Raw genomic sequence first — 23407 nt, forward strand, 5'->3', positions numbered from 1 at the left:
TCAACTTCCCATCTTGGCCGAAGAGCGGACCTGACGCTGTGACCTGCTGGGACCACTGTCAAAATTGCATTTACCATGACGACTATCCACTCAGGGCGCATCTGACACTTGTCCCCATCATGCCATTACCAAAGGAATCCAACCAATCAGCAAAGCACTAGCACTCATCCTCAGTGCCTCCAATTACTCAGCCACATTCTCAGACACCTATAAACATGCCACAGTCACGCCCATGCTCAAGAAACCATCCGCTGACCCAGCCATGCTTTTCAATTACAGACCCATCTCCCTCCAACCATATATGGCAACAGTCTTGGAGAAACTAACCAACTGACACCTCATCAACTAACTCAGCAACCACCATCGCAATGCCACGCAGTCCAGATTCAGGCCCAACCACAGTGTAGAAGCGGCACTCATCACTGCCACCGAAGACAACAGCATGATCCTTGACACAAGAGACACAACAGCTCTCATTCTCCTAGACCTCTCTGCCACATTTGACACGGTCTCACACTCCATTCTCATTATGCATCTGCACGACATTGATATCCCAGGACCCATTCTCCCGCTGAATCTGCTCTTTCTTAATTGCTAGAACACAAGCTGTGCCCCTGGCACCTTACTGCTTTGAAGCCTGCAAACTCATCTGAGGAATACCTCAAGGTTTTTCGCTTAGCCCCACCCTCTTCAATGCGTACATGATCCCTTTGGCTAACATCTTCACACATGACATCAACATCCTCTCCTGCCCAGATAACACGCAACTCATACTCTCCCTCTCGGACAAGACCCTTAACACAAGTAACAAGTTCACCGCTTGCAAGAGGAAGTTGCTAACTGCATGAAAGGCAACTGCCTGAGGTTCAACACTGACAAGAAGGAAGTAGCGATGTTTGGCAAGAACACCTCCTCATGGGATTTCAACTAGACTAGTGGCTGTCTGAACTCAGACCCACATCCAGAATCCATCCCAGGAACCATGGAATAATCAACAAAAGCAAACCGGACAGGACTACAGAAGTCAACTCTACCACTGTATCCTGATCCACACAAGATGCTGAGGAAGATCTTCAAATGGCCCCCAAGCAACACTAGAACAACTTTCACTCACACCCTAGTTACCAGCAAGTTGGACTATGAGAACACCCTCCACACAGGGATTATTAAGCAACTCGCTAGAAGACGGCAAACCCTCCAGAACTCGGCAGCCAGACTCCTCCTCTGCCTCCCACACTGAACTCACCACACACCACACCCTAAGGAGCTCCAATGACTCTGGAAACACAAACGCTCTCACTTGAAACTCCTCACATATGCATTCAGCACACTACACAACTTAGACCCCACCTAACTGAAGAGTTGCATCTCCTTCCACCATGCATCCAGACACCTCTGCTCGGCAGGACTCCTACTCACACACATCCCATACATATACATAACCTGATCAGGTGGATGGGCGTTCTCTTATATCACTCCTAAAGCATAGAACAACCTCTCACTCCACATCTCAGTCTTCTACTCTGTTCTTGAATTCTGCCAGACCTGGATTTTCAGTTGATCAACATACCATAGGCATAGCTAGGCACACACACCTACTCAATGGCAGGATACCCCCATGGGTGCGCTTTATAAATAAACATAACACAACACAACATATAGAGTACTTTTCTTGCAGCACTGCTGCTGGGGTGAGACTGCATCCCCCAACAGCCACCTTTGAGCCTGGAGACAGGAGGAGGGGCTCCAGCAGACTCTCATGCTCTTAAGCGCTTAGGGAGACCCGCAGCATGGGAGCTTTTCTTGCTGCACTGCTTCTGGTGTGGAAATGTTTTACCCAGCAGCCACCTTTAGCCCAAAGACAGGAGGAGGGGCCCCAGCATACTCTTGGGCTGTTAAGCGCTGAACGAGACCTAAGAGGTGCTTTTCTTGCTGCGCTGCTGCTGGGATGGAACTATATCCCCCAGCAGCCACCGTTAGTCCAGGTACAGGAGGAGGAGCTATGGCAGTCTCTTGCACTCTTAAGTGCTTAGGGAGACCGGTGGGATGCTTTTCTTGCCACTCTGCTTCTGGGGTAGGACTATACCCCCCAGCAACCACCTTTGAGCCCAGAAACAGGAGGAGGAGCTCCAGCAGACTCCTGTGCTCTTGAGCACTTAGGGAGACCCCCCCCCCCGGGTACAGGATGCACACAGGTGCATGACCAGGCGAAAACCGGTTCAAGAACAGGCCTGTATGCACCCACAGGAGCCCAGAGGAGGCCAGGCCGTGCCTCACCTTGTGGCTCTGTCTTTCAGCCCTGAGATTAAGTCAAGATGGCAATTTGTTCATGCATGGTGAGAGGTGAGATGTGATCCTCAGTGGGCTCCATCTTTATTTACACTCACACTTGAAGGTCCTCTCTATCCCTTGCCTGCTTAGCTTGTTACTTATGGTGCTTGCTCTTTTACAGTTTACCAGTTTCAAGCAGCAGCATGGGCAAATGCAAGCTGGGGCTACTAATATTGCCCCAATTAAAAACTTCACTTTGGATGGGTTTATTGAGCGGGTGGTTGGAGTAATTGATAAGGAAATCCATCTTGCAGAGCGATGGCTGTCACTTGCCACCAAGAGTCTTGGCATGCCTCTACCTGCTACCCACATGGATCCATCAGTATTAATCGAAGGAGACCCAAGCAGTGGCGGCTGGCATGGATTGGGGTGGCGAGGCGGGGGAGAAAAAAAAATGACACTTACCTCTTCATGGCTGCCGTGTCTGTCGTCTCTCCTCTGCTTGTCTTCCTTACGAGTTCCGGAAGGAGGAAGCACACCGGCTTCCCTAAGCCAATCACGATGCTGCTTTCACCAGCATGACAGCAGCGTCTTGATTGATCTGAGCACCGTGGTTTGGCGCTCAGACAGGGACTGGGAGCCTGTGCATCTTCCCTGCCCAGGCTGTGCAATGCAGCTGGATGGAGAACATGCCAAGTGCGCATGACTGTTTGGCTGGCCCAAGACGGCAGGCCAAACCGTTATGCAGACTTACAAATTGCCCCATCACTCTTCCCCCTGCTCTGGACTGCACAGCCCCACCCTGCATCCAGAACTGAGCCGGTACGGTTATTATCATTTTATTTTTCCTTTCTTGCACTGCTAAAATCAGTGAGGCACCGCTTCGCTGCCCTAGCAGAGGAGCCGCCACTCCATTTTTCTTTCGATCATCATCTTCAAAACGTTTTTGATGAAAAAATCAATTCAAGGTGAACAGGTGGCAGCACCAATCCAGAGGTGCTTTTGAAAGTGCTAATTTGACTCCTTTTGCAAGCAGTGGCGGCTTGTCCGCTATGGCAGAGAAGTGTTGCCTCACTGCATTTAAGCAGTGCCAATTAGAAACATAAAATGATAATAGCTTAGAGTTATTATAATTTTATGCTTCATGTCCTGCTGCTTTGCGGGTGGTTGGGGCTGCTCTGCTTTCGTAGCAGATGAGGAGTGGTTTGCCCACTTCTAAGTGCACAATGACTGTTTGGTACCAGTCATGCGCACTTTCCCTGTTCTCCATGCAGGCTGCATTACAGCCTGCATAGAGAACATGCCCACTCCTCCAGCCCCTTACTGAGCACCGTGTTATGGCGCTCAGACCGATCACAACGCTGCATAGGGGAGTGAGCCTGGCTGCCTGCTTCCTGTTCCTGGAGTCGGAGAGCAGGATCAGAGACGCGGGACCCGGCGGCAAGGTAAGTTTATTTTTATTCCCCCCCCACGCAACCCCCCCATGCCCCCAACCACCCGCGAGCCATTCCGGCCGCCACTGTGCGCAAGTACTTGCCCTTAAACTTCAGGAAATCTTCAAGCCTAATGTAAAACTGTAGCAGACAGCGATCAGGAGAGCAGCTAAAGAAAGACTTTTGATGTACCATAGTAAGCAGGTTTATAATTTTTGGGAAAAACCCAAAACAGACTAATACATTTTCTAGCACTATGGGACCAAAGAGAGGTAGCATTTTTCAGACTTTAAAAAATAAAATAATTACTGTAATGATGCCTTAGAATTAATTAAATAACACTTACTGTATTCCGGTTCTATGCTACGCCGTATTTAGAAGTTTTGGATTTTTTTCAGATGTATTGTTTTATAACTTTGCGCATATCAATTAGACATAAATTATGGATACACTAAGGCCCAGATTTACTACTGTTTGACACAAGGCAGCGCAGCACCAAGTTGCTGTGTTGCCTTGTGTCAAAGGGAGAGAGAAAAAATGTGCCATATCTACTAAGATATTTTCTGTCTTCAGCGCTGGTGCACTTTTTGACAGCCTTGAACCAATGCAAACACCCTGGCGCCATAGTTCAAGGGTGTGTGTGTTTTCTGAAGCATAGGTTTTGTACTGAAAGGGGTGTTCTTGTACAAAAACTATGCTTTAATGTTTTTCTCACTATGTATGCACGCTGAACAATGCAGCACGCATGCAAAATTGGAAAAATTAGGATAAATGAAACATGTCTCCTTGTTACTCCTGCTTTGAGGGCGCATTAGATTTTGGTGCAAATCCCTGTCTGCCTGTGATTGTAAATAGAGATTTGCATCAAAGCCTAAGGGTGATTGCATAGAACGCCCATGTGCCAGCCATGGAACACACCCTTGATGCACAGTGATGCAAAGCAGTGCTGGGCGCAACTTGGCATTACTTTCGTAACTATCCAATGCAAACCCTGATATGCGTGGGATTGTAAATCCCACCCTAACACTTTGCGCAAGGTTTGCATCACAAAAGTCACACAAACCTTGCGTAAATCATTAGTAAATCTGTGCAAATGCAAGTTTAGAAAGTCCCTCTGCGGCTGCAGCCAATAGACACATCTTAACTTGCTCTGGCTTTCAAAATAGAGCATTATTTATCTGGACATATGAAGGCTAGTTTATCTATCTGCATAACTGTATATCTGCTCCGCTGTGCAAGTTAAGCCTAAAGAAGTTGCTCTACTACAACCTCTAGGGTAGGAGACCTCTGCCATGTTACCTGGTGTAGCTCACTTCAACAGCACGAGCAGAGGTTGCGCTAAAGCAGGAAAAAAGCCACGAAGCCACGCCCTAAAATCCTTCCCCATTGGCTAGATACTCTAAACTGAGTGGCTTCAGGTGCTATGCTCAGTCTGGCACAGTAAACCTACGCGCAGGCTTTGATAATCACTGCACTATGGTGGGATTGCGCCATCCTTCCCAGGCATGTAAAAAGCAGTAGGAAGTGAAAACGAAACCTGTAGGCGGCAGGGCTGTCGCAAAAGCTGTAGCTGACTGACTAAAGCAGTATGCTTGGCAAGCATGAGGTAATCACCAAAGTTTAATGCATATATAGCAGGAGCGACTCCTCCGTTATAGCGAAGGAGCATTACCCCCCTTAAATGCCCCAGAGCCCCGAGATGGAAAATAAAATGGTAATTAATTACCATTTTATTTTTCATCCTCCTGTCCTGAACCGAGCGTCGGGACGGGGGCGGGACTTACTGAGAGCAGCAGCAAGGAGGAGGGTGGGCTGTATGTGTACTTTTAAAAGTGCGCATGTCCCTTTGGCCAGCCGTCTTGAGACACTCAGCCAGACATGCACACTTTGAAACCTCTAACCCAGCTGTCCTTACACAGCTGGGTTAGAGCAAGTGCAGGCCTCTAGATTGCTGTGGAGTGCCAAGTGAGGCCACTCCATCCAATAATCAAAGCCCTGCTCTCACAGCAAGGGAGCTTTCTGGTTGCTGTGCTGCAGTCACGGGAGGTCCAGAAAGGAGGTCCCGTTGAAAGGTAAGTTTACTTTGAATATATTTTACGTTTATTTGTGTACATTTTTGTATTTTTTTTTCTTATTTGAGACTGCGCGGACGCCCCTAACCTCCCCGTTGTGATGCCAGTCGCCACTGATATATAATGTCTTTTTACAACACATTCACTAGATGGCAGTCACCACCCCGACTTTTTCCTTCTTCTACCCCAGTGCCTCTCACTCGCATCTGTCTACAGCTGCACCTTAGTAAGAACTGCCCAACGGTAAAACTCCAAGGCGCATATTTACAAGGGCTTTATCTCCGCTTTTTTGGCTTGTAAAGCCAAAAAAGCGGAGATAAAACTATCGCCCTATTAACAAGAGGGTGCTAACATGCATTAACGCATGTTAGCACCCTTTTGCCAAACGCCTCACTTTGTAGCTCCAATGAGATGCAAAGTGGGCGTCACTGGGCAGGACAACCTTGTAAATATCGCTGATGTTCACATCGCGATATTTACAAGGCTGCCCCAGCATTTTAGCACACATTAGTTTTTGGAGAAAACCGCTGTTTTCCCCAAAAACTAACGGCTGCTAAAATGCAGACTTACCTATCCCTAACATTGCGGTGGATTATGCTGATACGACCCTGTGGGTCGCATCAGCAAGGTTATTGCCATTTTGCAGGGAACATCGCTGGAAAACCAGTGATGTTCCCTGCAAAACGGCGATAACCTTGCTATCTCTGGAATATTTATCGCCCTGCAGAAACGCGTTGTTAATAACACGCTACCAGGGCGATAAATTCCAGAGATAGCCTGCGATAACAAAATTATCGCTAAGCACGGCCAGCGATAATTATCGCTGGCCATTGATAATATGCCCCCAAATTGCTGAAGAGCGCTGAATAGACTTATCCCTGAAGTTAATTATCGTTGACAAAAATAGTTTACTGAAAGTTAATTATGTACTTTAAATTATTAATCACGCGATAACTAATATTCACAGTGCGGTGCAGTTTGATTCATGAGCTCTACTTACAAAACAACGTGTTTCTAATAAGTATTTAAGAAGCTAACTGTTTTCGGCTAAATAATAGTAATTAATGGATAATGGAATTCTACTTAATTTTTAAAAAGCGTTTGTTCCCAAAACTGGTGTAATAAAATGTTAAAGTTTAAATGGCCGTTAGTAAGTCGTCCAACCTTGAAAGAAACAAGTTTTGCGTACTCCGACCACTGACAAAAGCATGCGCTGCTTAAGGCCAATCCACTTCCGGTCCACGTTTTACCCAAGTGTCCTGTGAGGTTGTAAAACAGAATATCATATGTACAACTATTGTCTGACTCTGTTGCGGCCGGCAAGACTCGCGGGTGGGGAAGCGGGTGTTACACACGCGGCGTGTTCAATTTCAAATAAAAAAATGAACTAAAAACGTACCTTCCTGGGTCCCGCGCTGTATCAGCTCCCGGACGGGTCCTGTGTTGCGTCGTCCTCGCAGGAGGCAGCCGCAGGCAGCCTCCCTACCCTCCCCAAAGCCAATCACAACGCTGCAATGGCAGCGTTGTGATTGACTGGGACGCCGACCGCACAGCTGTCTATGGGGAGGCCGTTTTCTCAATGCAGGCTGCATGCAGTCTACATGGAGAAAACAGGAGAGTGTGCATGACTGGTTTGGTCGGCCCTGGGGCCGACCAAACAGTCAGCGCCCACAACATCGGGCTCGCCACTCCTCCCTGACCCGCCCACCTGCCCGCCCCCAACCAAACACTTCTGCTTTCTCACAGTGCGAGAAGCAGAAACATAAAATGGTATTTATACCATTTTATGTTTCTGCTTCTCGCACTGCGAGAAATCAGTGGGGTGATGCTCCTCCGCCCACATGGAGGAGCCACCCCTTGACCCAAGCGGCAACGCAGGAGTCGCTATCCCCTTGATTCAATCTTCCCCAGTTCACCCACCACCACTGACAACTACTTTGCCTCCTGAAGCGAGCTCTTCCCCTGCAAAGCATAAAAAGTGAGGTCAGTTACCTAGATCAAAGGCTACCCTGTCCAACTATTTGTGCTCACACTCTAGTGACTTTCCTTACCTATACACTCTCAATTCTTGCCCAGTGAATTTTGACACTAATGATTTCTTTACCTGGCTGTGCAATTCATTTAAAACCATTTTATCCTCCAGTCTTTCCCCAGTGCTTGCACATTTGTACATTATTGAAAGCAAGCTGTCTGAGGTCAAGGGGTCCAGTGATGGAGTTCATAGGGACAAACCCTCCATCACCACTTCCGCACCTACAGCCATACAAATCTCTGTTTCTATGGGTACGCATGTGGCTCCCCTTAACTCCTGCATGCCCTCTCACCAAACACCATCTGGAACTCCTCCTGAGGCGCCACCACCTCACCTTCCTCCTGAGTACCCTCAACACTTGGTCACGCCATATATTAGACAATGCATGCCAGCTTTGCACATCCCATGGGGCCGCTATTCGGTGCGTCATCTCCGCCCTGCTGCCTACCCGTATGTGGGGATTTTAGCCAATGTGCCAAGACTCCAACCCCAGATGACGTAGAGCATTGAATAGTTAAAGATTAAGGCCACCCACGGGCTACATTCTTAAGTTAGCTGTAAAGCCGGCCTCTTTCCAGATAACTTGTTTGACGGTAGAGTGGCTTGGATGGGCTCAATGGTTAAGGAATTCGAGGGGGACTGTATCATTGTTAATTTTTCTAACCACTTTGTAGCTGGGGAAGTGATTCATTTATCTTATCAGGGGTCTAGTCTGTCAAAGTAATGGGAAGGTTTTACCATTGGGGTACTTTTATGCTGATTTGGGTTTAAGGGTTGGTGCCCTAATGAAAACGTTTGTCCCTGATCCATTACAGAGAGTATTCTCTGTGCCCACTAACAATTACTTTTTTGCTTTGTCTATGGAGTGCAGCATAGACTGATTTAATAGCCTTCCTCTGCTGTATAATGTGGCTTGTGGTCATGAAGCTAATGCTCCTGCCAGAGGAATTTCTATTCTTCTCCTCCCAACCCCATTTTGGAAGATGACTGAAGCCTTACTCAGTCCCCTATGGCACCCTTGCTGCCAAATGTGGCTTACAGTCATGAAGCTAATACTCCTGCCAATGGAATTTTTATGCCTCCCGCCCAACTCGATTATGGAAGCCTACTGCAGCCTTTCCATAAAGTCCCCTATGGTACTATCTTCCCCTGCAAACAAGGTTAAGTTACTGAGTTGGAACATTGTTGGGCTTGCCACTAAATTGCAAATGAAGAACTTGGTGGAGTTTATTACATCTTATGACAGTATCCTTTTGAGGAGACTTTGACTCCCAGGGTTTATTTAGTGATGGTTTAAAATGTTTTTCTGCCCCAGCTTTATCTTCTGGGATGGGAAGGGCCCTTGCTGGGCTAGCTGTCTGGTTTAAGGGCACCCTGGACTGCACCTTCTTACCAATTCCTTCCAACAACAGGTTAATCCAGGCATTTGAAGTGAATTGGTTTAAAACGTATAGTTTTGTCCTCAAACATTTTTATAACGATAATTTCTCATCCACTGTTAATCCTAATTCTTTTTCTCTTTTTTTGATTTTATTGGCGATTTGGAATATAGTCTTACATGTCCAGATAAAGGCCTTCACATTGTCCTTGCTAAGGATTTCAATTCAAAACTTGGCTTTGAGGAGGATGACCATTCATGTCCAGAACTACATGTTTCAACCATACTTCTTATCGCTGGGACACCTCTTCTGAGGTAGCTGTGCGCTCTATAAATCCCCTTATTATTATTATTATTATTATTATTCCACGGCAGCCCTTGCTGACTATAGGGACTGTAAAGGCTCGATGTTACCTTCTTATTTGTTTAAACATGATCTATGTAATGTGTTTTGTATGTGCCACCCCATGCGGTCTTTCAATGCCTACCTTCACTGGTGGGGCAGGTATGTCGATTATTGATAATTTTTTTGCAAGCAAGAATGCTCTTGATTTGTGGATGGTGCAGTCACTCCTTGCACATATAGTGATCATAACCCCCTTTCCATTACACTTGCTTACCCGAAGCCTCGTTCTCAGGCTACTGCCATGGGGGGGATTTAATGATCTTCCGAGGAGCGATTGGTTCAGGTTAGTCTAGAGTAATGTCAACTTGTATGTTGTTCTGAGTAGGATCTATACAGACCATCAGAGCACGCTCTGTGCCTGTCACAGACTGATATACAATTCCACCTGTAGTGTGGATCCTTTTGTCACCTTAGGGGGGGTTTGTATGTCGTTACAACGCACACTTTTACAACGCATGCACTTACAACGCATTTTTTACAACGCAACATCCACTACAACGCATTCCATTACATCGCATGACACTACAACGCATTTTTAAAAACTACCTTTACAACGCATTCCATTACATCGCATACTACCTTTACAACGCATACCATTACAACGCATAATATTACATTGCATTTAAGGTAAGTATTAGATAGTATGGGGGAAAAATTACTATTCTTACTCCAGGGGGTGCAACAGTAGGGTAAGTGTTGGATAGTATAGGGGTAAAAATTACTATTCTAACTCCAGGGGGTGCAACAGTAGGGTAAGTGTTTGATAGTATAGGGGTAACAATTACTATTCTAACTCCAGGGGTGCAACAGTAGGGTAAGTGTTGGATAGTATAGGGGTAACAATTACTATTCTAACTCCATGGGGTGCAACAGTAGGGTAAGTGTTGGATAGTATGGGGGTAAAAATTACTAATCTAACTCCAGGGGGTGCAACAGTAGGGTAAGTGTTGGATAGTGTAGGGGTTTTAATGTAATATTATGCGTTGTAATGGTATGCGTTGTAAAGGTAGTATGCGATGTAATGGAATGCGTTGTAAAGGTAGTTTTTAAAAATGCGTTGTAGTGTCATGCGATGTAATGGAATGCGTTGTAGTGGATGTTGCGTTGTAAGTGTAGTTGCGTTGTAAAGGTTGTTCACCCCTTAGGGGACATTATTAAATTATACTTTCTAAAGCCTGGTGTACATACTACACCGCCCGTTGCCTCCTGGATTGACAAGGCCTGCAGGGAGACCAACAGACGCCTCTGTTGTGCCTCAAGGGCCATTCCAAGGACTCTGGTGGCCGTCGCTTCTTGTAGAAGGTCTTATAAATTGGCCATTAGCAGAAGGAAGGGAGATCTAGAGGTGGAAGTAGGGACCACTCTGGTTACCTCTTGCAGCACCAGAAACATTAGTTTGTTTGGGCATACCATTAACAAACTTTTTAAGACTGGCTAATCTAAAATGGGCTAATATTAGCGCAGATGACTGGGTGGACCACTTCAAACAAGTGTACCACACGTCCGACATTGCTAGCAGGGAGCCAGATTCTGGCTTGCCAGCTTTCCCACTAGGTATTGAATTCACCATGAAAGAAATTGTTGAAGCCATCTGTGAAAGTCCTTTGCACAAAGCCCCAGGGCCAGAGGAGGTTCCCATAGATCTGTTTAAGTTGGAGGTGGACCTGTGGGTACCTATTATTACTAACTATGCAAACGTAGCTAGCAAGATCGGCTTGCCTAAGTCTTGGTGTTCTGCTATTATTGGCCACATTTTCAAAAAAGGGAACAAGGCCTCTCCATGGTGTTATAGACCCATTTCCCTACTGGACTCCTCTGTGAATATTATTGGCAGGATTATCCTCAACAGAATTATGACATGGATCATTGATAACCATATTATATTGGACGTTTAATATGGCTTAAGACAGGGCCTTGGCATCCACGAACAATGTCACAATCTATATTTATTAATCAATAAATACACCTTGGCCAAAGTGGATGCCTTCCATCTTGCTTTCATGGCCCTGGCATGCGCATTTGATAGAGTGGTCAGATCCAAACTTTGGGCAGTGTTGGAATCACTGGGGCTTGACCCCAGGTTGGTGTCCTCCTTACGTGTCCTGCACATTGATCTCAGTGCTTCTATTAGATTTGGGCCGAATAGAGGATGCACTGAGAGCACTGGCCTGGGCCGCGGTACTAGGCAGGGTTGTGTCTTGGCCCCAATACTATTTTTCCTGTACATTAATAACCTGGGTTCAGCTCTAGTTGCCAAGGGGAAGGACATATCAACTGTCAATGGCCGGAGCATCTCTGTATTTCTATATGCAGACAATGCTATGTTAATGTCAAGAACACCTAATGACCTCCAGCTTCTGCTTGAAACATTAGTTATGTTTATGGATGGCCTAGGCTTGGATACAAACCTAGCCAGAACTTTTGTCATGGCCTCTGGCCCCAAAAATCTGAAGTCATGCTGCCTTACTCTCCGGGAAACTCCAATTGGTAGAACCCTTGAATTCTCATACCTTAGGGTCACTTTTGACTCTCAGGGGTCTTGGGGCCCCTGCCTGAAACTGAGAAGTCTTAAACTATGTAACTGGTTATCTTCTCAGCGTAGCCTCCAAATTAGGCAACAAGCCCATTTCGCCCTGGTCAAGGTCTACAAAATGAAGTGCATACCCATCCTAACCTATGGTTCTGGTCTGTGGGGGTATAAATTCACCAAACATTTGCAGGACAAGGAAAACAAGGAAAACAATCTGTAGGCGCGTTTTTGATGTGTCTCCAAGGTGCCCGATGTATGCTGTTCATGAGGAACTTTGTTTGCCGAATGTAGCCGATGTTATTTATCTGGCTCCACTGATGCAATGGTGCTCCATTTGGCGCAACCCCAAGCAGGGCCGGCTTTAGCACTGGTGGCGCCCAGTGCGAGAGTGTTTTTTGGCGTCCCCCCAATGGCCACCTCCGCCACGGATTCCCTCCCTACCACCCTTTAACAGTCTCCATAACCACTCTCTCACAGATGCCTTTAATTAATTTCATAGCGTCACTCATAAAAGTGAAGAGTGTGAGAGCACTTTACATAACACACAATTTACACAGAGACTATCAATCATAAGTGAGTAAATCAGTGTATCAGACAGAGGACAACAAGTGATTGATTCACATGTCATCCATACAGGTAGGCAGTATAGTTGAAGAGTACTTGGTCTGGGGAAGCACAAGCTCTGAATTTAAAATCTAACACAATGGATTGGGGCAATGTTTAATAACAAGAACTGATTTGAACCCAAATGAACCCTTTTTGCAACATCAGAATAATGAAAGTCTGGGGGAAAAATCCATACGCTCTAATCTATACCTTGAAGTCTGCACACAGTTCTTTGATGACAGTCAATAGCTCACTGTAAACTGCAACCAACAAAAGGAAGTCTCTGACAATAGCGGTAACCCACTGACCTGTTGACATTACATTCACTTTGTGATCTGCATGGTACATGTTCTTTGCAGCAGGCACATTAACCCTCGGTGCTGCCTTACCATGAATCAAAACTTCCACGAGTCAAAACTCCTACTAGACAAAACTCTGATCTCTCCAGCAAGAACATTAATCACCGGAGTTTCCTTGACATTTTAATTGTTTCCTGAAAGTTGCTGAAGGACAGGAATGCGGCAGCAGATGCTTTTAATCGCAGCGCCCTAGAGCTGGCCCTGACCCCTCTGCTTCCCTGAATAGGGAAATCATCATGGGTTGTCTTTCATGTGACAAGGGTCTCTAAATCCAATAGCTAAAATACATCAAGGACACCTGCACGGAATTAGGAAGACCCGCCTTTTTAGGTCTCGCGCCTAGCGTTGCAGTGTGCAGCACTGCTCACGCAGCGAGAGACCTCTTGTATGGGATCTGAAAATCAGCCTAGGAATTTTAGCCCCGCGCGATTGGGCTTTGTGTGTGTTTTTCACTAAGATGGCATGCAATATGCCAAAGACGGTCGCGTTGCTCTGCCCATGGCCTATTGGTGTCTATTACGCGCATCAAAGGCCATGTGGTTTCAATTATCGTGCCCAGACATGGTTGCTCGCCACTACCCCAAAAAAATGGTACGTAAGGCTAAGAAACGAGCAAGGAACAACCCTAGGGAAGCACTTCTGGAGGATATAACAAAGGAGAACACTGAAAGAACAGTATGTGTTACAATATTCACCCCTGTTTCAAACACAGTACAGAAGATAATCAAGAAAAGATGGAACATCCTGAACAGCGCCGGAAAACAGTGGGATCCCCCACTTTTTGATTTTTAAACGGAACAAAAACCTGCGAGACCAACTTGTTCACGCCACCATGCCAACCACAGAGGGCACGGAACAGAGGCTTTGGGATCAACCACGAGTGATGGGACATTTCACGTGCAGTGGATGCACTTCCTGCAAGCTTACTACCAACACCAAAGAAGTCAACATAGGCACAGGTAAACCGTGGCAACTCCGCAAATTTAGCAATTGCAATACTGAGAATGTTGTTTACCTTCTAACATGCCCCTGTGATCTCCAGTACGTGGGCATGACAACCAGAAAAATCAAGGTACGCATCAATGAACATTGCAGCACCATAAGATGCAAAAAAACGAATACAAAACTCACACGCCACTTTTTGGAAAAACACCATAAAGACACTGACCTCCGTTGGACCATCCTCGAAGTCATGAACAGAAGCAGATTTGACCTCTCTAAAGCCCTTCATATTAAAGAACAACGTTGGGTATTCCGCCTGCGATCCCACGAGAAGGGCCTTAACGACGACATCCCATGGCTTCAACTGCATAGATAATCTATCTACCCATGTACATCTACCGTCTTTGACTGGAACCTTGCCACCCTTTCCCCTCTGTGCCATTGTCTATTGTACCATACCCTTGGTAATACCTTCTATGGCTACGATAACCGACCCCCCTTCATCTGTCTCCCATTGCGCCTCTAGGGCTTGGTAATATCGCCCCTAGTCCCCCTTACTCTTAAGCACAAAAACCGAGAGACAGAAGCTGCTCGACAACACACTAACTCCACGCACGTCTCTTTGGCTTTTTGGTTCCTCCCCCCCCCATCTTTGAGTCGCTCTTTCATATTTAACCAAGTTGAAGGCAATTTTAGCTCTGAGTGTTGTAGGGGGTCTGTTGCGGATCACTACCGTTGCATCACGCAATCCTCACATCACCTTGACAACCCCCTACGCTCTCCCCGTTTCTACAAGCACTACGGGCTTTGCATGTTGGCCCACGCCCACTTCCACACCCTCGACTGGGCTTCGTAGTACGTGTCGTTGTTAACTTTCACTACGTCACCTTTGCGTTTCCCAGACAACTCAGGACGCCCACGCTCACACGTGACGACTTCCGTGGGCGGGTTCGCTGACTCGCCACCCTTATTTGGGCTCACGTTGCAGCTGGGACGATATGATTGGCCAATTTCAACGGCCATTGCACAACCAGGCACCGCGCTGCATGCATCCCCTTCACGCTCACTCCGGACTCCGGAAATAACGCACCAGGAACTTCTTCATAGCCGCAATTACATCAGGCTGATTCTAATCTAACCATCAAGCACACTATTTAAACTCGACCCCGCGGTCTCACTCCCACATTCGGGAGGACGAGGAGCAACACCATAGGCTGAACACGGGACACCCCGCCTCAGACAGTAAGAGTATGAATGCTAATACTACGTAACTTAACCCCTCTGGTGGGTTACAGTATGAATGATTGTGGTTTTTCCTGCGTGCAGGCTTGCAAGGGTCCATACTCTGGGCACCTATAGTCTGCTGACTATTATATTTTCCTTCTCTCCCTTTAGATTGAGTGTCTCCTCCCTTCCCCCCATGTGGCAAGTAGTTGTTCCAATTAGGGTAAGCCTTACGAGAGCACTTTTTGACTCTCGATATGTTTGTGTACTCACATAGAGTGGCACATGTCACGTGATTAGTCACTCACCGTAAGGTATTACGCATGCGTGTATCTTTCCATTTAATGTTTTCATATCTTGACCCTTTTTCTACAGTTTTTTTCTTCACATTTGTTTGTTCACTTTTCCCTATAGGCTTGACAGCTGGAAGCCAATTAGGTAGTGGAGTGTGGCCCCCGCCACACCCGCGCAGTGATACTTTCTTGCTACCTGTTGGTAAGAACGGAGCCCCATTTTGTAACTCTAGGTCCTGATGAATGCCCTGGACCCGCTCGGGCCAACTAGGCAGAAACATGTCGACCTTGCACAAGACGGCTAGGGGACACTAAATACCCCACTCACCGTCCTTTTGTTTTTATTATCATATAGTTATTGGTCACAATAAATCATTTTTCTGGTAACTATAATGATTTTTAACCTCACGTTCCACCCCACGGGCCCCCACTCTTTAGTTTAGAAGTGCATCCCTGTCTCCAGGTGTATGCCCGCCCTCCATCAAACCAAGGATTTGGAGGGCGAGGACTGGCCGATGATGAAGCATGACACCAGGTGGTGTGTGAGGCCAGTCCGTCACTTTTTGTGAGATGTCCCAACTCACAACAGTTCTAGAACTGTAGTAGGGTCACACTACTCTAGGAGCAGCTTTCTGTGATTAATATTTGTAATGGAGGCCGCTAGCTCCTAGAACCCCGCGCCTCTCGTTCCCCCCTCCACACACTGTGGAGTTCCTTTTGTGATTACAACACGCGATAATTTAAAGCACATGTTTCGCTGTGGCGCGCGCGCGTGCACCACAGCGGGCGTTCTTTTTTTTTTTTTTACAATAGCGATCGCTTTCGCGGTTGCTTTCACTGCCGCTTGTTCCAGCTGCATCGGTGGGCACGCAAACAGTATTCTGGTTGCCTTTTTGTGTGTTCCAAGGGGAGCCTGGTGACTTGGATAACTGTGCAGACTCGATGGAAAGCATTACGTCTGTATAAATTTGTTGCCGATTGTCAGGTCCGGCGTGGAGCCCTGGGGTTGTCTCCGGTTCCACAGTGTGGACATTCATTGAAGCCCACACAGAGGTTTGATCCGCGTGAAGTCTGCGGGGATGCTGCATTATTTATGTTGTGGTCGGAAGAGGAAATTCTTCCTTGCCACCGGGGCTTCCAGACTTGTACTGCGGCCAAGTTGGGATGGACTGTTTTTTAGCAGTCTGCGCTTTTGAGTACTGGCCACTTTATTATAAGACGTTTCTGCATTGTTGCTTCACTAGTCGCACCGAGTTGCACATTGGGCCGCACGAGCTCACATAGCAGGGGCCGCAATACAAACACCAAACACCCATATGCCATCCGTAGCACCGCTCTGAAATTAGCACCCAATGGGATGAGGATTATTGCTTCAGTATGAGCACTGGGTGCAACACGCACACAGAGCAAAGCGTCCAGCTACTAGCACCACACGTTACGTCATATCCAGTTCCGCATCAGTGTTGGCATCCAGTGGCACGAGTATTATTGTGCAATCTCTCAGGGCAGTCGAGAGCAGACGCGTCTTAAACACAGAGCTATGCTGTTCCAGGGGGGCCTGGTTTCTCCTACCAAAAGGAACTTGTTTCTTTAAATTATCACTCCATTTAAAAAACATAACTAATTAACATTACCATTTATAATGTCAATAGCTACAACTCCAACAAATGCGAGACCTATTGCATTGCAAATGCTTGTTTCCCTTCCAGCTGATACTACTGCGAAGGACAAAAGCTGGGTCAAAAATAGCTTCAGGGAATCTAGAAGTGGGGTAAGAGAACAGTCTGAGCTGAGGAAGCCTTCCAACAGAGAGTACTCGTGGCTTCAAACCACTTTCGGAATTGAGCCGCACCTGGAGATGGTGCCGAATACTAGGGATAGGGCTTTACTAACCATATTTAGGCTGGGTCACATCAGGTGTCAGATATCTGAACTATGGGCCAGTTAGATCCCCAATCCATCCTGATCTGTCCCTGTGATGACTGTTCTCTGCAGATCTTGGGGCACATTATCTTCTTTTGTGGGTTTTAGTGTTGTTATACTAAAAGGTTTTTAATTCCACTCATCAGGAGCACCTCATTCTCCAGACATACTCCAGCAGTTTTATTCTTGCAAATTTTTACCACTCCTGAGGTATGCCTGGGCATGGCCACTTTGCACAAACACTACTTTATAGGTTTCCTGTACACCCCTGCCAACATGTGGTCCAAACCGAAGTTTTTACTGATTTAATTTGTGGAGAGAGCTTTCGACCTGCATGCAGTATCTAGTTTTTTTTTACTAGTCTGTATTTGTCAGGCTGGTCCATGGTTATGCTTTACATGCTGCTGTAATTTGGGATCCCATAATATCAAGGTTGGTCTTGCCACGTATCGGTGATCATCGTCATTAACCTCACCCTCTGCAGGTTTGTAGAATGAATATTAGCCTGCTGAATGAAATGTCTGTTATGTCTGGAATGCCTGCGTTTTGCACAAGTCTTCTTTTTATGTATACGATTTTAGATTACATGTTTTTATACTAATTATGCATTTGTGCTTTAATGGTTTGATTTATGAACCGAGTAAAGTTTGGTGAAAGTTTGATGAAAACTTTGCATAGTAGTACTAGTGCTTTTATATTCTTGCCCTAAACACCAAGCCATGGCACTAACCTCATCCATGCACTTTATGTAAAAAAAGAAAAAATATGGATGTCAGGTTGAGTGCATGCAAGTATCATCCCTTCATATGAACAGTGGGCAATGAATCAGGAAAATGAATTGATTAAATAAATATTTGGGGGACAGGCAAAAGAGTTAATCTACAACAGAGGGAAATACAAAATTGCAGATAGGAGAATGGATTGAGGAAGCAACCGAGATGGCTTGCATGACTTAAGTATATTTACATTTGGTAGGCTTGTGGGACTATTGCATAGGTAGCCTGTTACACAGATTTCAAGACGGAACGTGAGTTAAAAATGTGAAAGGCTGGTAAGATTATATAGTGTTTTAGTCTGCACTGATTTGCCTTAGAATGAAAAAGAAAATGTAATAAAGACTGTAACAACCTCTGCAAAAAGAATAGATTGTATGAGATTGTTCTCCACGCATAAAGATGTATGGCCTCGGATTATGTCTATGTAGCTCTAGTGTGGACTGCATGAAGTAGACCTGCCACAGTGTGAAATATTTCCACTGTGTGAGAAGGGGCCTGGCCTTGGAGGGGTGGATCTATGGGCTGAGCACAGCCCGAGGCACATTAGCTCACCGCCTCATCCCCTCCCACACCAAAAACAAACAAAGCTTCTGAGCCTGCTGCTAATGTCCTGGAGAGGTTTCATACCACAGAACGGACCTCGGCTTCACAGAGACTCCAAGCAATTAGCTGGCAACCTGCTCTCTGCAGGGGTGTCCATCTTATTGCGAGCACACCACGTGATGTTGGCTCCTCATCAGGGACTTTGCCACTTCTAAGTTGAACATCCAAAGTATTCAGCTCTGTCGCTTAACAATGCTTTGGGCTCCTGTTGCTTCAGGTTCACTCCTAACACACACCCTGTTGGGCCCACTGTTTCCCATGATACGCAGTCCATGGCCGCATTGACAATAGGATACTGACCACTACTAAAATAGTGGTATGCAAAATTGCATCCGTTCTCACACCCTCACAACACCTCATGCTTATGATCAGCGATGATCACCAGGCCATGGTTGAAGCACATTTGAACCTCACACCCCTCACTCAACACCTTCCATAGAGTTTCAAGTTTATTTGGTTTTGCATAGTTACTACAAACCATTGCTAAAAGTAGGAAAGCCAATAAAACTAATAATACACAACAATAAAACCATTAGTACATACAATAAAGTGCAGTGCAGCGCATACATGTCTAACATTACATTGCATACCTGTCTGAAACTAGCACCTTGCGGGCACGGGAGGCAGGAGTTTGTCACATCATAAATCGCCTTTTGATTGCGTTGCGATGTCAAAAAAAACAAAAAAGGGAAGTCTCTCAGCTTTATGTTTATTTTTAAGTTGTTTCCAGTTAGAGAGGGCCCTGCCAAGTTGTCAAGAGGCAGAGAATCCCACTTGTATAACAATGGAGCCACGTAGCAAATTTAAAATCATTTATAGTGCAACTTAGATGATATTAAAAAAACATGAAATTTTTTGTTAAAAAACCTCCTGGAGTTAAGTTCTTTGGTTTGATGAAATTACAAGCATATCATTGTCATTTAATACTCGGGTTCTTTGCGTGATGGCCTACTGCGCAGTGAGTTCCTTGTGTATCTTCAGCTGGTAACTTGGCTAGTTCTGCAATCCGAGTCTTGTGGCATCTTTTGTTCTGCTAACATCAGGAATTTTACCAGTCTGCAGTTCAGTTGTGAACCCCTGGTTCGAAGCATGCCAGCACCGCTTACCTCATAATACGAATTCCCCGCCGTTTGAATGGGGCCTTTAGCAGTTTTTTCCTTTCCTGCATTAGCTCTTTGCAGGTGCAGATTAAGTGCAAAATATCTCCTGTTCCAATGTCGCACAGGCAACAAGAAATTTTGGTTGGCGCCCTCAGCCAGGGTGGGAGGTTCTGGGCACTTAGAAGTAGACCTAGACGGTACACGAGAAATTTGGTTTTTAATCATTTGGGATAAACCTGATTAAAATATGTTTGAGGTGTGAGGATTTTGAAATTGTTTAGGGTCAACCAGGCGTGAGATCTGGCTGAAAAGGTGGCCTTGTCCTCCACCAATGAGAGTTGTTTAACAAACTTCCAAACCAGTTTCTTGAAGGTTGCATGATGAAGCTGTGTCCTCCAGAGATCAGAGAGCCCAGAAGTTTCCAAAGATTGCTGTAGGTAATTTCTCGTGGGTGAAGTGTCCTTCTGCTGGAGTTCATGCCATAAACGTTGGTGTAAAGGATTTGATGTGGAGGATCTGATCTTATCCAGCAGATGATATAGGCGCCATGACTGGACAGAGATTGTTTTATTAAACCAAACTCCAACCTTATTTGAGCAGGCGAGGTGTAACTTGGGAGACTGAACATTATTCTGTACGTTTTGACTAAAGTGCTGTCCAGTAGTTTGGCATTTCTGCCCGCATAGCTTTGCTGCCCTAAGTTATTGTAGGGAGAAGTTTGGCCTGCACTACCTTCAGGAGAGGGCTTAATGTGGGCCCCATCAGTTTTGATGCGAGATTTTTCATTGTGATCGCTATAGCCAGAACTTTCCTTTTGATTTCTTCCTTCTGGCAGATGAAGGACCCTTCTTTATTGATAACGACGCCAAGATATTTGTAGTTGCTTGCTGATTCTTTTAGTGTGCCGCCCAGATGCCAACTCCTCTGCAATTTCCTTTTGTTGTTAATGGTCATTGTTCTTGTTTTCCTCAGATTGATTTTTAGGTTATTCACTGTAGAGTAATTCTACATTTCATTAAGAAGATGCTGCAAGTGTTAGAATAAAAATGTTTTCGCTGAGTTATCCATCTAAGTTACCTTTAGTTAGCATTCGCGGCACCATTTTGTTTTCAGCCGCCATTTTGAGTCATGATCGAAATTAGCTTCTATCTCTCTCATGTTGTGCCCCAGCTGAAAGCAGCTGCAATTGTCTTCATTTCTCCATGGTTGAGCTTCGCTGTACTAATGAATACACTGTCTTTGTCTGTACATACCTTTCCTGCTAGATAGGCCTGTTCTCACCCTTAGAGAGGCGAGTGCAGGCAGGAGTGACCTTGACATTGAGATAGCATATACCCAGTCTCAGGATTGAAACCCATCCTTCTGTATCTCCTTTATTCAGAAGCTACCAACTGGAAATTTCCAGTTAGGGTGGGTCTTTATTGGTTTTGAACTGTACTTATTGTATTGCCATGTTTGCTGAAGTCAGTTCCTCTGATGCAATCCAAGGAGGCTGGTCAGACCGGACTCTACTCGAGTGTATCCTGAATAAAGCTTACTTGGTTTGTATTCTCTATTGTCTGACCAACTCTTCATTTGTATGGAAGGCTGAGAGGTGGTCGCAAGTGACCCGAGTGACGCTTATCGGGTCACTTCCTTCAGTTAGCGCCTGAACAGGGACTCCATCGGGTGACCCATCCTCACCCGCGGACGGGTGGGGAGGTCGGGGCCACGTCTGGCTGGACAGGCGGGCCAGGGATCCCTGCATGAGAGAGTCCTGAACTCTAAGCTGCCCCGTCTGTCCGAACGGTCTGTGCCTCACCCAGCGATCATCCCGAATGGGGTCCTGAACGGCAAAACTCCTTGATCTGACCGTTTGGTCTGAAGAGTCGGCAGTGGAGAATAAATTTGTTCGACCTGTGTGCACCAGGTAAGTTTGTTTTGGCTCTTTGTGAATATGGTACCATTTTGGTTTGGATTTGGTGCGGTTTGAGGACTGCCTTTGGATTCGGTGTGGTTTTGCGGATCGCTTTTGGCAAAAAATGTCTGTGAACACTCTGCCGGGCAACCTAACGATTTTGGTATATTTTTGGAAATGCCCGGGTATAGTACATTTTGGGTTTCTTGTTGTCATTGTTGTTCTGCTGATGCTCGACTGGAAGAGAGTCAGCCAGTGCCTCCGGAAGGCACTCCCAATTTTGAAATGTATGTAAATCATGGCATTGGCCCTCATATGTTTAGTACATTATGGCACAAATATATGAGGGACAATGCCAAGTTACAGTGGCCTTTGACGGGCACCTTTGATAAACAAAAACGTAGTTTTTACAGGAGAAGTTGTTTGCGAAAAGGAGTAGACAGTTGATGTTCGATTCCCTCAGAACATGGCAAAAAGAGGCGAATGAAAGCTGAGAAAGAAGCCCGGAAGGGGAGGACGCAAACATTGGCTCAGAAAGCTGTAGTGCATGGTTGAAAGATGCAGGAGATAGGAACTGAACGTGCAGATAAAAGATTTCGATTGAATACTGATAAATGATATGTTACACAAGAGGAAAATGACACTTTTGTAGAGGAACTGCTAGATACTCGACCCCCACCTCCGTATGCCCCGCAGAGGGTATATCCCGCTCTTCCCCAGCAGGTCCAGCTACCCGGTTCTTCAGTCTCTGCTGTTTCTGCTTCCGTTACTGTTGGTCAAACTGCCTTGGCCACTGCACCTCCTGTGCTTTCTTTGTCTTGGCCGTCTGTGGCAACTGTTAGTACTCCTGCAACGCCTATTGCTTCGGCGTCTCTCTCTCCAGCCCTTACACCCACGACACAACCGACAATGACATTAGTGCCTGCTCCCTCTGTTGTTACCCCCACTGTGTTCCTTCATTCTCCGACATTACTGAGTAGTGAGACACCGATACGCGACCTGGATGATAAAGTATGGACGAAATTTAAAGAGCGCCTGGGGTGGACATTGGCTCCATCTGATGTGGGAGATGCAGAGAAACAGGTGGTGGCTAATCAGGCAGCACAGTGGGCTTGTAACACTATTCACAGTGTGTCAGATGTGTGGGGTGTGATGAAAGATATGAGCCTTTCGTCCAGCAACATGCCCTTAAGCACATGTCGGCTACTCTGATCTTTGGGAACAGCATTTAATGAGTGCAGCACCACAGATTATATACGATATTAGGGATCATGTGTATGTTGCTGATATGGAGCCTACTCGTGTCTTTGGTAATGTCACAACATCGGTTGCTTATCGGGAAGGGCTATTGGAGAAGAGCTCCACCCCGGTGTCCCAGAACCCGATGAGGGAGGTGCATCCCATATATCACCCTGAAATACCAGAGCAATGGGATCAGCATGGCGTTATTAGACAAGGGGTAGCGGTCCGTTTCCAAGAACAGTGGGTTTATACCCCATGGAAAAGGAGTGAAGTCTTGCCCCTTAAGACCCAGTTACCTGACCCTAGGAAAAATCCTACTG

At 46.1% G+C, this 23407-nt stretch overlaps 1 protein-coding gene across 1 annotated transcript in view; it reads left to right on the forward strand.

Moving 5' to 3' along the window:
- The first annotated feature begins 5219 nt into the window (after positions 1-5219).
- LOC146834884 (E3 ubiquitin-protein ligase RNF170-like) overlaps positions 5220-23407 on the forward strand; it is a 67038-nt gene continuing 48850 nt past the window's right edge. Inside the window, exon 1 of the mRNA XM_085600146.1 lies at positions 5220-5310. Within this exon, the coding sequence (XP_085456272.1) occupies positions 5306-5310 (5 nt within the window). The 5' untranslated portion in view covers positions 5220-5305. The remainder of the gene's footprint in view (positions 5311-23407) is intronic.

The sequence above is a fragment of the Triturus cristatus genome, chromosome 4_2 (genome assembly GCF_964204655.1).
Source record: "Triturus cristatus chromosome 4_2, aTriCri1.1, whole genome shotgun sequence".
In the NCBI taxonomy this organism is placed as follows: domain Eukaryota; kingdom Metazoa; phylum Chordata; class Amphibia; order Caudata; family Salamandridae; genus Triturus; species Triturus cristatus.